At 39.2% G+C, this 13,758-nt stretch overlaps 6 protein-coding genes across 6 annotated transcripts; 2 read left to right on the forward strand and 4 right to left on the reverse strand.

Moving 5' to 3' along the window:
• Positions 1-207: 207 nt before the first annotated feature.
• MLO50 (Mlo50p) lies at positions 208-1,554 on the reverse strand (the record flags this gene model as incomplete). The annotated part of the gene is made up of 1 exon (XM_446058.1): positions 208-1,554. One exon carries the CDS (start codon positions 1,552-1,554, stop codon positions 208-210), a length of 1,347 nt encoding a protein of 448 aa, XP_446058.1.
• A 432-nt stretch (positions 1,555-1,986) lies between these two features.
• EMA19 (Ema19p) lies at positions 1,987-2,526 on the reverse strand (the record flags this gene model as incomplete). The annotated part of the gene is made up of 1 exon (XM_446059.1): positions 1,987-2,526. One exon carries the CDS (start codon positions 2,524-2,526, stop codon positions 1,987-1,989), a length of 540 nt encoding a protein of 179 aa, XP_446059.1.
• Positions 2,527-3,190: 664 nt separating this feature from the next.
• On the forward strand, positions 3,191-3,919 carry WWM1 (Wwm1p; the record flags this gene model as incomplete). Its single annotated transcript, XM_446060.1, has 1 exon — positions 3,191-3,919. One exon carries the CDS (start codon positions 3,191-3,193, stop codon positions 3,917-3,919), a length of 729 nt encoding a protein of 242 aa, XP_446060.1.
• A 264-nt stretch (positions 3,920-4,183) lies between these two features.
• Positions 4,184-5,305, reverse strand: CTF19 (Ctf19p; the record flags this gene model as incomplete). The annotated part of the gene is made up of 1 exon (XM_446061.1): positions 4,184-5,305. One exon carries the CDS (start codon positions 5,303-5,305, stop codon positions 4,184-4,186), a length of 1,122 nt encoding a protein of 373 aa, XP_446061.1.
• A 773-nt stretch (positions 5,306-6,078) lies between these two features.
• GVI51_F01815 (helix-turn-helix transcriptional regulator) lies at positions 6,079-8,619 on the reverse strand (the record flags this gene model as incomplete). Its single annotated transcript, XM_446062.1, has 1 exon — positions 6,079-8,619. The coding sequence occupies one exon, from the start codon at positions 8,617-8,619 to the stop codon at positions 6,079-6,081; it is 2,541 nt and encodes an 846-aa protein (XP_446062.1).
• A 1,312-nt stretch (positions 8,620-9,931) lies between these two features.
• Positions 9,932-13,603, forward strand: SMC1 (cohesin subunit SMC1; the record flags this gene model as incomplete). The annotated part of the gene is made up of 1 exon (XM_446063.1): positions 9,932-13,603. The coding sequence occupies one exon, from the start codon at positions 9,932-9,934 to the stop codon at positions 13,601-13,603; it is 3,672 nt and encodes a 1,223-aa protein (XP_446063.1).
• Positions 13,604-13,758: the final 155 nt, after the last annotated feature.

A 13,758-nucleotide genomic window follows, 5' to 3' on the forward strand; every position in this document is an offset into this window, starting at 1 on the left:
GCTGGGGGCCCGCCAGACTCCACCCCTTTGGAAGCCGAAGTGTCGGAGTGGGAGTGCTGTGACGTACATGGTGATGTTGTGTGTGAGGATTATACGGTTGCTCATTGGTCAGCAGAGTATTTCAGTTGATGTGATTTAGAATATCTTTAGGGATGTGTATTAGTTGGTTTGGGTAGGTTGGGTGGCTATATTGTAGATGCTACATAGTTATAGATGTTCAGCGTGTGGTTTCCGCAGCGTTTCCAGGAACCTGAAGACGTCTAGCTCGGTGGATTTGATCTCATTATTGATAGCGTGTAGGGATTCATGGAAGAACTTGAAGTGGCACTCTTGCAGTATTGCGTTGAGCATTTGGTCCAGGAGCACCGTTTGCAGTTCGTGGTAGTGCATTGAAACCACTACGATGTCCAGAAGCTCTAGCGTGGCTACATCGTGAGGGCACTGGTACAAGATGCGCAGAAGCACAGTACGCAGCAACGGTTTCATGAATTGCTCACATATATCCAGGTGTAGTTTGTCCTTGAGATGGTAGTATAGGCCAGGGTAGGAGCCATACATCTTCGTCTCTAGCACTGCGGCTTGTGACTTCTCAGATGGCGATGTACGTGAATCCTGAGACTTGGACCCGGTCCCGCTGATCCGCAGCAACCAGGGTACTTCCTTGTTTATATTGGCTATGATCTGCTTAACTATATTAACATCTCCGAGTCTCTTGCACAAAGCTGCACCAAGAGAATGCACCGGTGGTGCTACGCCATCTTGATACAGACACAACTTGTACACTTTCAGTCTCAAATCGGAAGGTATACCGAACCAGTAGACATGGTGTTTCCTGAGTGCTAACAAGAGTGCTCCGTCATCTTTGCAGTTCCTAATCGACCGCCATACCTTTGCTAGGGCATCTTCTCTTTGTAGCAAGGCTCTGTTTTCGTAACGTAATCTGCGTAGTTCTCTTTTCGTTTCATGTTCAATGCGATCTATTCCGCTTTGGTAGTAGTCTTTACTGGACCTGTTGGATTCTTTGCGTTCGTTGTACTCGTACTCTTTCAGGAGGGCCAGTGAGTCTCTGTGTTCTGAGATACGCTTGTTGTTATCCTGGATCAGAGAGTCTACACTGATGTTACGTTGCATGTTGAATTTCAGCGTGGGGTCCAGCCCTTCAACCAGTGAATCCATCGTGCTGCTACTATACCTATCCCCAACCTCAGGACATGAGTTCTGTACGCTGAAGATAGACGACGTAGAGGACGCCGGCGACCCAGTGCCATCTATGCTTAGCGCACTTCTATTCTGAGCTGGGTAAGCCAGTGGAGCAGCCAGCGAGCCCGCTTTAGCCTTGTAAGGCAGCTGTTTCGCCTGCTTGAACGGCCTGGCAATGCGAGGGTCCCCGTTATCGATAATGGGCACCGCGTAGCCCAACAGGTCATCATCCTTCACCACTTCATCCTTTACCGTGGTCCAATCAGTCTCCCCGTAATGCTGCAAGTCGCGCCTGCTCACTCTATGCCTCGCTTGAAACAGCCTCTTCCCGGGAGGCACATACTGTTCCATCATTTCGCTATTCAATGGTATTGCTGTTCTTGTTATTCTAAAATATATACTCGTTGTAATACTTCTTTCTTATATAGAAAAGCGCACTCTCGCCATCCCACCAACAGATTGGATTGGCGAAAAGTCCATACGTGTATTATATATCGGAAAGAAGCAACGATGGCCATCCTAGTCCACATCCATATCTAATGCCACATCCAACACTCACATCCAACACTCACATCCAACACTCACAGTCCACTATGCCCAGCCATCTCGAAGCCCAGCATGTTGCCAAATTTCTTTTTCTGCAGCGAAGGACGCGAAAAGGGTGATTCCCCCTAGAAAGTACCGTACAAACGCGAAATTCGGGGGATTGTTGATGCGAATGGGGAATAATGGACCAACCAGTTGAATCATGGTTACGGTGCTGGATGGGAGGGTCTGTATGGATGCTCACTGTTGCAGCATACACAGGCGCAATGGGAGCAGGAAAGTAGGCAAGTACAGGCCCATAAGGGCCAGGGTGTCCCTCACTTCCAGCTTGGTTCCTGCGATGCGGGATGCGTCCAGCGTAAACGGGTAGTAGCCCCTATAGAGGATCACGACTATGCATATCCAGGTGGTTAGGGCGGCGTTTAGCCCGTATACGCGGAGCCACAAGTACAGGGACTTCTTCGTGGTGGCCCGCTCTGCCTTGGCGTTTTTGGTATCTTTCGATCTGAGGGCCCAGATCTTCTTGAACTGGTGGGCGAAGTAGAAGAACAGCGGCAATTGGAAGACTAGCTCCCACCACACAAACAGCTGCAGCCACATGGGCTTCTCATGCAGCAGGAAGTCGTTGTTCTGGCGTATGTGCCATTGCACTAGCCCAGGCAGCAGGACCCACTTGTCCGGAACAGCAACACTGGAGTCCACAAGCACTGTGATCGGAATGTGCACCAGACAGTAGTAGTAATAAAACTTCTCCTCGAAAACAGATAAAGAGCTGATCATTTGCAACAATTGCTTTAGGAACTGTGTAATAGTCTTCCTTTAAAACTCGACGGCACAGTGCCTTGTATGTGATCCTTAAACAGACTGCGCTTCCTGAAAAGTTTCCAGTTGGGCACCGAAATGGCACTACGTGTGTAGGTACGAATATAAGCATTCACAGCTCATCGCATAAACTGGCCATTACTAAGGCCAATATGTAGTGGTATATTCTTGCCAAGTGTTACCAGAGTTTTATGTCTAACTAGGGGTATGTGTTTGTATGTATTTCTATTTGAAGGCTATGTATTTTGCGCACGGTGGTAAGCTGGGCAGGGTTCCTGTAATGAATGGGATGTCCATCATTTGCAATACTCAAGAGGATGTGGAGGCCTCTCATTGTAGCAAGGTTGGCTGATAGGGTAGAGAGAATCTATCAATTTCTGATGTCGTCAGCTTATGTAAAAATGATCTGCACAACATATCACTTTCGTCCCTTCTCGGTAGTTGTAGGGGAATCACTTGCGTTATCAAATCGCAAACGTCGATGGATCCGTAGAATCGACGATCAGGGCTTATTCATTGTATAGGGGCATGGGGTGGGGCATATATATAGTATCATGTTTATAATAACATTCGCCCTCCATTAATTTTTCTCTTGTGGAAGGTAGCGAGACCAATCTCAATAATGCCTCAGAGTAAAGACGACCCTCCTAACGTTCCTTCAGGCTGGAAAGCAGTGTTTGATGATGAGTACCAGACCTGGTTCTATGTGTACCTAGCAACTAAGCGGTCACAATGGGAAGAGCCAGAGGGTACCACCTGGAACAAGATATCGAAGCCACCGATGCCTCCTCCAAGCTATAAGTCGAAAGAGGAGTATGCCAGAGGCTCTGTGTCCCCTCCACATTCAGCCCGTAGAGCGCAGCCTGCGCCGCCACCACAGACCACATACAGATCACAACCACCAGCGCCAGTCTCTCCTCAACCATACTACTCGCCACAAGTGCCTCAACAACAACCGATGCCCATGTACCCACCACAGCAACCTATGCCAATGCCAATGTATGCTCCACAACAGCCTGTCTATGGCGGTGCTCCAATGCCACAACCAGTTTATCAGCAGGCACCAGTTGCCCAGCAAAAGAGCAGTAGTGGTGTAGGGAAGAAGGCTTTCTTCGGTAGTTTAGCAGGTGCGGGTGTAGGTGTGCTTGGTGCAGAAGCAATTTCTCATGCCTTCGACCACCACCATGACCAGGACACTACAGTAGTGGAAAACAACTACTATGACAATGGTCCTGGTGGCTATGACAACGGTTATGGTGGCGGTGGAGGCTACGATAACGGTTACGATCAAGGCTACAATGATGGCTTCGATGATGGTAACTATGACGGAGGTGACGGAGGTGACTGGTAATGATATACTGTGATATCAATTTGAACTTTGAGCTTAGATGACTATTCATTGTCCCCATATTTGTTGGGAAGTGTTTTATAAATACATGACGTTTCTTTTTACTTGCATAAATAATATTACAACTGTACTTCTTCCATACATAGCATGCTAACATTGTGACATTCTGAAAGAGTGATCACATATAGATAGTAATGGTATCAATTAATTTTGTTTGTATTTGTTAATTGTCTCATGCTTGACAATAAATGTTTCTGCTTGTCACTACTAATGTTTGTATAAGTCAGCGAACAAGCAGGCATTGCATAGTTCCTCAAGTCCTTTTTCAACACCATACTCCTTGATTAGACCATCGGCGATATTTTCTACCATGTTGTCGAGCATTCTCTTTCCGTTTTTTTTCAGTTCATATGTTAATCTGGATGTTGGGAATGGAGAATATGAGAGTTTTTTAGCTTCAAAGAACACCTGAAAGTCTATTCTCAGTGAAATATCACGCTCTTTTAAAGAATCGTGTGTGTGCAGCAGGATATACTCACCTGATCGAGGTAATTCACAAGTTTTCACTCTCTTGATAAACTTATCTCGCAGTCTTCGCAGAATTTTGAATCTCCTTTGCCGTATTTTATCAAATTCAAAGCATGCTAGTAAGAAGAATGAAGGGTTTCTAACTTGCAAAAGCGGCTGCACTGCAAGCCGTACTTGGTCAGAAACTGATATTATCGTAAAATCTTTCATTACCTCATTAACTTCATCGTAGACAATTTTTATTGTTACTGAGAAAGTTATATTTTCAAAACGCTGAAAATATAGTTCCACATTTAAGGAAACATTAGAGCCCTCATTCTTTGAGTTTGAAGTTATTATGATTTTAATATCCTTGTACAAATATTGGCTTAAATATTTCAGTCTCAGTTTCATATTGAGTAATGGTAAGCTGTCATATTTATTCTTCAACTCATCGTCAACAGATGTGTCACCATGGACATTTACAGATGAGCTAAGTCGTTCCAGCGATTCTCCATTGATCAACTTATTGACTTCCAAGTCTTGTGATTGTTTTTGAGAAAAAGACAATAAGTCATTTAAAACATCCAAGGCATTCTTATCAATGGTTTTATTTGCTTTATCTATCATTTCCACACTTTCTCTCTCCAATTGATTAACTTCAGTTAGTAATTGATTTCTCTTCTCTAACAACTCGTTCTTCTTCTCAATTAACTCTAGCTTCTTGAGCTCATCTTCCGATATTCTAGACCTCTCAACAGCATCATTGATACCCTCTGAATCAGAACTACTAACCTCATTCTCGGTGGTAGAGGATGCAAATATACTAGAGCTGCTTTTATCTTGCTGTTTTCTTTGTTCTAAGTCAGATGTAAACTCCATGACAGACCCATCAGACCTTTTAAGTAAGTAACACTGACAAAACTTTATCCAGAGTTCTTTTCATTAGTTGTGTATCTCATTCAGGTATTACAAATCTTCGAAAGAATCATGTTTACATTGTTAATCCTCTTATTAATTTCTGTTTTTGGCGATGCCCTTGCAAACACGCGATTCAAAATTGTGATAAGTTTAATGAAATTAGTTACTCAGTTGTAAATTAAAATGTCTGTACAAAACTCTCGGATGGTGTTGTATATATATATTGAGATAGAAAATTATAGAGTATTATAAAATATTCATTAAAAATTTTGATGCCTTCAATACTGTGTTTTTTTAATAAATCATCATAATATTAATAATTTCCCAAGTAATAGATGAACAGGCTTATAGAAAATAAAATTGATATTTATTAAAGGACTATAGAGTAATTATATAATGGACCAGATCACTACCGAGTGGTAGGTTAAGTGATCGGACCAATAAAAAAAAGAGCTACATAAGGACTTCTTTTTTTTTTATGTTTTGTGTTTTTTATTTTTTTTTTCCTCTACTAATACAGATTAAACCACTCATAATAAACCTATAACAGTAGAGGTCCATTAGCATTCAACAAAATATTAACAATATTGCTCCAATTATACTGTAAAACAATTTGTTAGAATACTGTCATTTTTTTGTTTTTTTAATTATTTCTATAGTTTTTAACTTTTTTTTTATGTGATGTAGTCTGAACATTTGTCAGATATATTGAATCAATAATAATCAGATACATTTTATGTTAACGTCAAAGGGTCTGAATTGCTAACAAAATCATCTACGAGGGTAATATCATGATCCTCCCAGATGTCTTCAATTCGAATTTTGTTCGTAATGTCGATATCTGCGTCGTTTTCATTAATTGCCAAATGCATATTAATGTCATTGTCTCCATTATTTTCAGTAATATTGTCTAAATTGAAATTGATTTCATTAAGTGCATCAAGATCATTTTCATTCAAGTTCATATAATCCTCAGGAAGGAAATCCTGGTTAGCTAAAAATGGCATACTGAAATCAAAAAGACTATCGAAGTCCATCAACTCTTCATTTGCACTAACATCAAAGCTTGGAGACTCTCTGAAAGAGTTTGAATTTGAACTAGTACCTTGTTCTGTATTTGATTCGTTACTTGAAGAATTGAGAGGAATGTTTTGGGCCTCGGTTGAACTTGGTGGAGTAGCAAGCAAAGCTTTATCCATTCCTTGTTCAGAATTGTTGCAATTTATCAAATCCTTTGGGGTTTCCCAACTACTAGGTAGAAGAAAATAGTTATTGACACTGAGAATAGGAGGGGTAATCTGGTCTCTTTGTGAATAGATGAAATTCTGTTCAGCTAACGGTTTAGTAGATGGCCCATCCAATTTGTTATTTTCGCAAGCAATACTATTTGGGAAGGTTGGCATAATTTCTACTAAGGAAAGATTGATATTATCTGTCTGAGTTGTCCTCATAGTTTCTAAAGAGACATCTTTTGAGTTGTCTTTCCCTGTATCAGTTTCATTGTGTTTATCCGCCAATCTATCATTATCATCTTCCGATAGTACAGTGGAGTCGTTATGAGAGTTTAAAGCAACACTTGAAGTAACCATAACGTTACTATTCTCAGAAATGGCTATAGTAGTGTTGTCTTTGGAATCAACATGATTCTGAGTAGTGCTTTTCACTCCAGAATTTTCTTTAGGATTTTTGTTTGTGTCTTCAGAGTTGGTTGCCACAAAGGTGTTAATGGGTTGTGGGTCCACTGTTCTCCCAATAGTATTACTATCAAAAAGGTAACGACTTGATGAAAGATCACTGTTATACCCATGTTTATCCTTACGGTGTTTACCCAGGAAAAGGTCGGCGGCACTGAATTTTCTGAGTGTTACAGAGAGCTTGTTTATATTTTGACGGCGATCTCTTCTACTTTTGTTTCCTCTATCATTTTCTTCACCTTTCTTGGTTTTGATGATATTGCCATCATTATCTTTCTTGACATCTAAAGCTATAATGCATTCTGATAGAAGAACATCAGTCTTTTCAATATTTCTGTCTGGAATACTGGTGAATAATTCATCCCTTAGGAATTTATTATCCCTGACAACACTGCCATGGCCCAAGGTTATCATATTAAAACCAACTTTGTAATTCCTATAGTTTTCCATCTCATCTTGATTGTGATAGAAGACTTTTCTGCATAGGCTGGTATAGTCGGCAATCGTAACACCAACATATTTTTTGAAACTTCTATGGAAATGATAGTAACTGATCCCAACAAAAGCAGCTAAGGGTTCAGGTGGTAAAGATAAACCTCTCACCAAATAAGCCTCTAAGGTAATGCTAGCATCAAATTTTTTAGTTTGAAGTTCAGCCTTTGTAGTCCTTGGCCTACGCACTGTTACTTCCGGCGCTTGTATTTCAACTGGTAGCTTTCCAACAAGAGTTGGATTTGGTGGAGTGCCCTCTGGAGAAATAGAAGTAGAGCTTTCTTTATTGTCAGAAGAAAATATTTGACCATTTTCCTCTGAAGAATCACCAAGTTCTTTGTCAGCACTTTCTGCCGCAGAGTCATTAATTTTGAAATTTGTGTTAACGCCATCTAAAATAGGGTGCCCTTGAGCAGCAGCAGTAAAAGCTAACAATACTGCAAGTGCAGTAACTGTACGATCAGTAACGGTAGGATTGGGGGGGATATTGGTGGGTGTTGCAGCAGTAGGAGCAGTAGGAGCAGTAGGAGCAACTGTGGATGTAGCAGCAGTAGTAACAGTGTCAGAAGAAGAACTTCCTTCCTTTGACTTTGAATGATTCGTTGTTCTTTTTCTCTTTGATATGGAAGACTTAACATCTGGAAGTGGAGTGGTTCTCACTTGTGGGTCCACTTCAAGGTCCAAGTGTGCATTTACGACAGAATAAGCGATTAAAGTTGTAGCGTTTGCGATTTGTATCCACTTCTCAGCCTCTCTTTGATTTAGTATCAAATGTCTTGCGTCTGAGTCAGAGCTACAAATATCTTCTGGAGGTCTATAGATGACTTTGCTTAACTTATGTGCTTCCTTCTGAACAATATTCCTATAGTCAACATCGCATGAAAATAAATCACTGTTCTTAAAGTCAATAAATTTTTTAGCGCCTCTTGAAAGAATAGGTTTATCGTGTTCTCTAACCCATGATATTGACCAAGGATTATAGCTGATAATTCTGTCAACCTCATTCTTCAATAGGTATACTGCGTGAGCAGTAATATGGTCAATATCGTGAATTCCACGCCCCGTTTTGTACGGAGGTGTCTTAGACATTAATCCAAAAGTAGCGTTCTTATGCTATTTCTACTTTATATTTTGAGAGTTTCTCTTTGGTCTTCTTCTCTTGTGTATGCTTTAACTTGTTAGAGTACCTCTTTTTTTGTATATGAAGCTAACTTGGTTTATTAGGTTAATTAGTAGTTATTTAGATTCTGGGATTCTTAATTATTATAGTAAATAAATTGGAAGTATAACCTATTTTAAAAATATTTAAAACTGTAGTTTAAAAACTAAATGTAATTCAAATGTCTCATTTGAACCGTTATTTTTATATGTAATTTTTCTAAATTATGCAAATAATTCAGACTTTGTGGTTTTGTGATTTATTTCAATTATTCCCACTATAAATTGGTTTACTATACCTTTTGTTTTATGGCAACACTACAATTGTACCAATATCTAGTCGACAGTACTCGGAAAAATAACAGTGGATTTTTGCAGAAGAAGTAGTAATACTAAAAGCTCCGAGAATTTATTACTGAACTAAACAGTGCTGTCTTAACAAAATAAATCCACAAGTCTATTTAGAGACTTTTGCTTTAGTAAAAACTCCGATATTTTGCTAAACAAGGTCCGAAGAGATATTCTTGCATACTTTTTCAGTGCATTGTTTAATTTTTTTAAAGAATGCGATATTCCTAGCTTTGTGTCCTATTGTAAAGAAGTATGAACTTCCATTTTAAGTTAGAGATCCCTAAATTAGTCAGATACACTAAATAGTAACTTTTTTTACTAGCAACTGTTGGATTTACACTGAAGTTGCTGTTTGAAGGGCATGTCTGGTATTGTGTCCATTTCTGTGTTATGTCAGCCAGAATAGCTAGTGCTCGGAGTTTGAAACACCTGTCAGTTTTCGCAGCATGTTAAGGGGACAATATCAAATAAATAAGTAAGTATCAAGGTAATTAAGGCTATCATTATAGCAACGAACTTGGTAATCCTTGAACTGCTATACATTTTGCAAGGTCCATGTGGTGTAGTTCAATCTGTTCCAAACCCAGTCATGTGATACAGCAGTTACCCGGAAGTAAAAACGCGAACTTTTGATGGGAAAAATATGATACGCGTAAATAGTTTGGTGTTTGATTTCGAAGCATGTTCTGGCAATAACACCGACAACTGCCTTAGATCCACTTACTTTCAATTATCGTGTCGATGGTTGGATCACAACTGATTAGCCGCCAAAACTAAATTATAAGACATTACGTTGTTGCTATTTATGTTTATTTAGTGTTCTAGTCAGTAACTCTTTTCAATCCAGAAATTGTTAACTCAAGAAATCTGCAAAGCTAAGGCAACAAAAATTATGGGAAGATTAGTTGGTCTGGAGTTATACAACTTCAAGTCCTACAAAGGTACTGTAAATGTTGATTTTGGTGATTCGAATTTTACTAGTATTATCGGTCCCAATGGTTCTGGTAAGTCCAATTTGATGGATGCGATATCATTTGTGCTAGGTATTCGCAGTAGTAGTCTGAGATCAAGCGCCTTGAAAGATTTAATATACAGAGATATAATATCGAGGGAAAATACACCCACTGGGGCAGACAATGATGAAAACGGGAACCGTACTGCCTATGTAAAGGCCTTTTATGAATACGACGGGAAAGTAGTCGAGTTAATGCGCTTAATATCAAGACTTGGAGATACTTCTTACAAACTGGACGGAAATACTGTCACTTACAAGGAGTACTCACAATTTTTAGAATCCCAGAATATATTGATTAAAGCGAAGAACTTTTTGGTATTTCAAGGTGATGTTGAACAGATTGCTTCCCAATCACCCTTGGGTCTTACGAAGTTGATTGAGGAAGTATCAGGATCTATGCAGTATAAAAAGGAATATGAAGAGCTAAAAGATCAATATGATAAGATCTGCCAGGCATCTACAGAATCTATTAAGAAAAGAAGGAGGATCCACGCTGAATTGAAGACCTATAAAGAAGGTATGAGCAGAGATGAAGAGTACAGGAAATATGTTCAAAAGAAGAAAAGGGTTCAGACTAATCTCTCTTTATGGCAACTATATCATATGGAAGATGAACGATATCAGTGTTTACAGAAACTTGAGGAATCGCAAAACGATGTCGATGTAATTAGAGAGAAGTTAGAGGCCGAAGAGAAGAATCTAGAAGTATTTAAGAAGGCTCTCAGTAAAGAAGCTGTTTTGTTAACAAAAAAGAAGAATCACATAAGGTCAATAAGTAAGGAAAAGGAAAAGGCTGAGTCTGATCTGAAAGTTGTCAAGATACCTCAAAATGCTTCCATTAATCGACTAAAAAATCTTGACAAAAGAGTTGATTCGTTACAAAAAGATCTTGAACGTGAAGAGGCAAATCTAGAGAAATATAAGCATCAATTGAAGGTTGTGACAGATTCCAAAAATGCTTTTGAACAAGAAATTCTTTCAAAATCAAAGAATAACAACAAATTCACCCTGAGCGAAGATGACCTAAAATTATATGATGAGTTGAAAGGAGAATACTTGAATAATGGTGGTATCGAAATTGAAGACACTTTAAATCTTTTGGATAACAAGAAAGAAGAGATTACTGCTGATCTAAAAATCATTAATGACAAAGTAGAGATATCTAAGCAAAGAATAGAAGATGAACTAGTGACTAAAAAAGAGGAACAAGATGCCAAGATTAGAGACAGCACACTCTTACTGAATGAAAAGAACGATCTTCACTCCCATAAATTGGACGAACTTAGAAAGACTCAGAAGGATATTGAGTATTGGAATAATAAGGAGTTTGACTTAAACCATAAGTTAAGAGATACTTTAGTTAAGCTTGATGATTTAAATGCCACACAAAGAGAATCTAATAAAGAGAGAAAGTTGCGTGAGAATGTTGCAATGTTAAAACGATTCTTCCCTGGTGTTAGAGGTCTTGTTCATGAACTTTGCAAACCCAAGAGAGATAAATACAAGCTAGCTGTTTCAACCGTATTAGGTAAGAATTTTGACTCTGTTATTGTAGATAGTCTCTCTGTTGCTCAGGAGTGTATTTCGTTCTTGAAAAAGCAGAGAGCTGGTGTAATATCCTTTATCCCGCTGGATACAATTGATGCTGCTACACCCCGAATGCCGGTACCAGAATCTGAAACGTATACATTGGCAATTAATACTGTTGAATATAAAGATGATTTGGTACGTGCCATGTATTATGTTTGTTCCGATACTATCATTTGTGATAACTTGGACATAGCTAGAGATCTGAAATGGAATAAGAATGCAAATGTAAAGATCGTGACACTTGATGGTGCTTTGATTAATAAAACAGGTTTAATGACTGGTGGTATAACTAGTGACAGTGCTAATAGATGGGACAAAGATGAATACCAAAGCTTGTTGGATTTGAAGGACAAGTTGATTGTTGATGTGGAAGAGGCGGCAAATAAGAGCAGACAATCTACTTTAATAGCACGTGAATTAGAAATCTCTTTATCATCACTGACCTCTGAGATTTCATATATTCGTACCCAGATAACCCAAACTAAGAGAGCTGTTGAAGAAACTGAAACGGAGATTAATCATCATAACAACCTTATTGATAGGGAGTTCATTCCTCAAGTGAAAGATCTGGAGAATAAAATATCTGGTCTTGAAGATGAGATAAGAGATTGGAATACAAAGAGAGAAGCTCTACAGGAAAAATGTTTTGCTAGACTAACTGAGAAGGTGGGCTTTACAATGAAGGATTATGAATCACATACGGGGGAAATGATAAGAAAGCAAACCAAAGAGTTGCAAATTTTGCAAAAGCAAATACTCAACCTGGAGAACAAAGTTGAGTTCGAAACAGGAAGGTGCAATGCCACCAAGGATCGTTTACAAAATGTTCAAGAAACAAAGAACTCTGTGCAACATGAACTCAATGAGTTAGTCGATCAAGAGAAGAGTATAAAATTGTCTATCGAAACTCTTGAGGGCGAATTAGATGGTAAGAATGAAGAATTGAAATCAATTAAGGCTGCGTTTGATTCGAAGCAGAAAGATGCGTCAGCCACTGAAGACATTATTTCAGAATATAATAATAGGCTAGCATCAATTGAGAGTGATAGAAACGAGATCAAGGATGATATAACAAGATTAGATCTCGAGAAAATGAGTATTCTCAAGAACTGTCAAGTTTCAGGTATTATTGTCCCAGTTGTATCAGAAGTCGGTTTGGAAGAATTACCTGCTTCGAAAGTTGACGATGAGGCTATTGAAATTGCCAAAAAAATTGAAATTGATTTCTCCAAGTTACCGAGAAAGTATAAGGAGGCAACTAGTGCTGCTGTGAAGCAAGATCTTAATAATCAAATTAGAGACATAGATGATGTTCTAGAGGAGCTTCAGCCCAATGCGAGAGCTGTTGAGAGATTTGATGACGCCAAGTCTAGGTTTGACGAAGTGGATAAGGAGACAGAAGGATTGAAGACAGAAGAGAGAAAGGTATTTGATGAGTTTTTGAAAGTTAAGCAAAAGAGGAAAGAGCTCTTTGAAAATGCCTTTGAAAAGATCAACGAGCACCTAGATGCCATATATAGTGAGTTAACCAGGAATGTGAATTCCACCTCGATCCTGGGAGGAGGTAGTGCATCTATGACGATTGAAGATGAAGACGAACCCTTCAATGCTGGAATTCGTTACCATGCCACGCCACCTATGAAACGTTTTAAAGATATGGAGTACTTATCTGGTGGTGAGAAGACCGTGGCTGCTCTGGCTCTGTTATTTGCCATTAACTCATACAATCCAAGTCCATTCTTCATTCTGGACGAGGTAGACGCAGCATTAGATATATCAAACGTACAACGCATAGCAGCATACATTCGCAGACATGGCAACCCGGACCTGCAATTCATCGTCATCTCTCTAAAAAACACTATGTTTGAGAAATCAGACGCCTTAGTGGGTGTGTTCAGACAGCAACAGGAAAACAGTTCTAAGATAGTTACTCTGGACCTGAACCAATATGCTACATAGGCAAAGAAATATATATTAATTGTTAGCTAAAAAAAATATTATCAAGGGTAAAAATTGTTTTGAAGCGTCACATTGAGACAAACAGCATTTGGCTTTGATGTGTAAATAACATCTGGTCTATACCACCAGTAGCGGGAGTCATGCAGCACGTCCAT

Source organism: Nakaseomyces glabratus, chromosome F, assembly GCF_010111755.1.
Source record: "Nakaseomyces glabratus chromosome F, complete sequence".
In the NCBI taxonomy this organism is placed as follows: domain Eukaryota; kingdom Fungi; phylum Ascomycota; class Saccharomycetes; order Saccharomycetales; family Saccharomycetaceae; genus Nakaseomyces; species Nakaseomyces glabratus.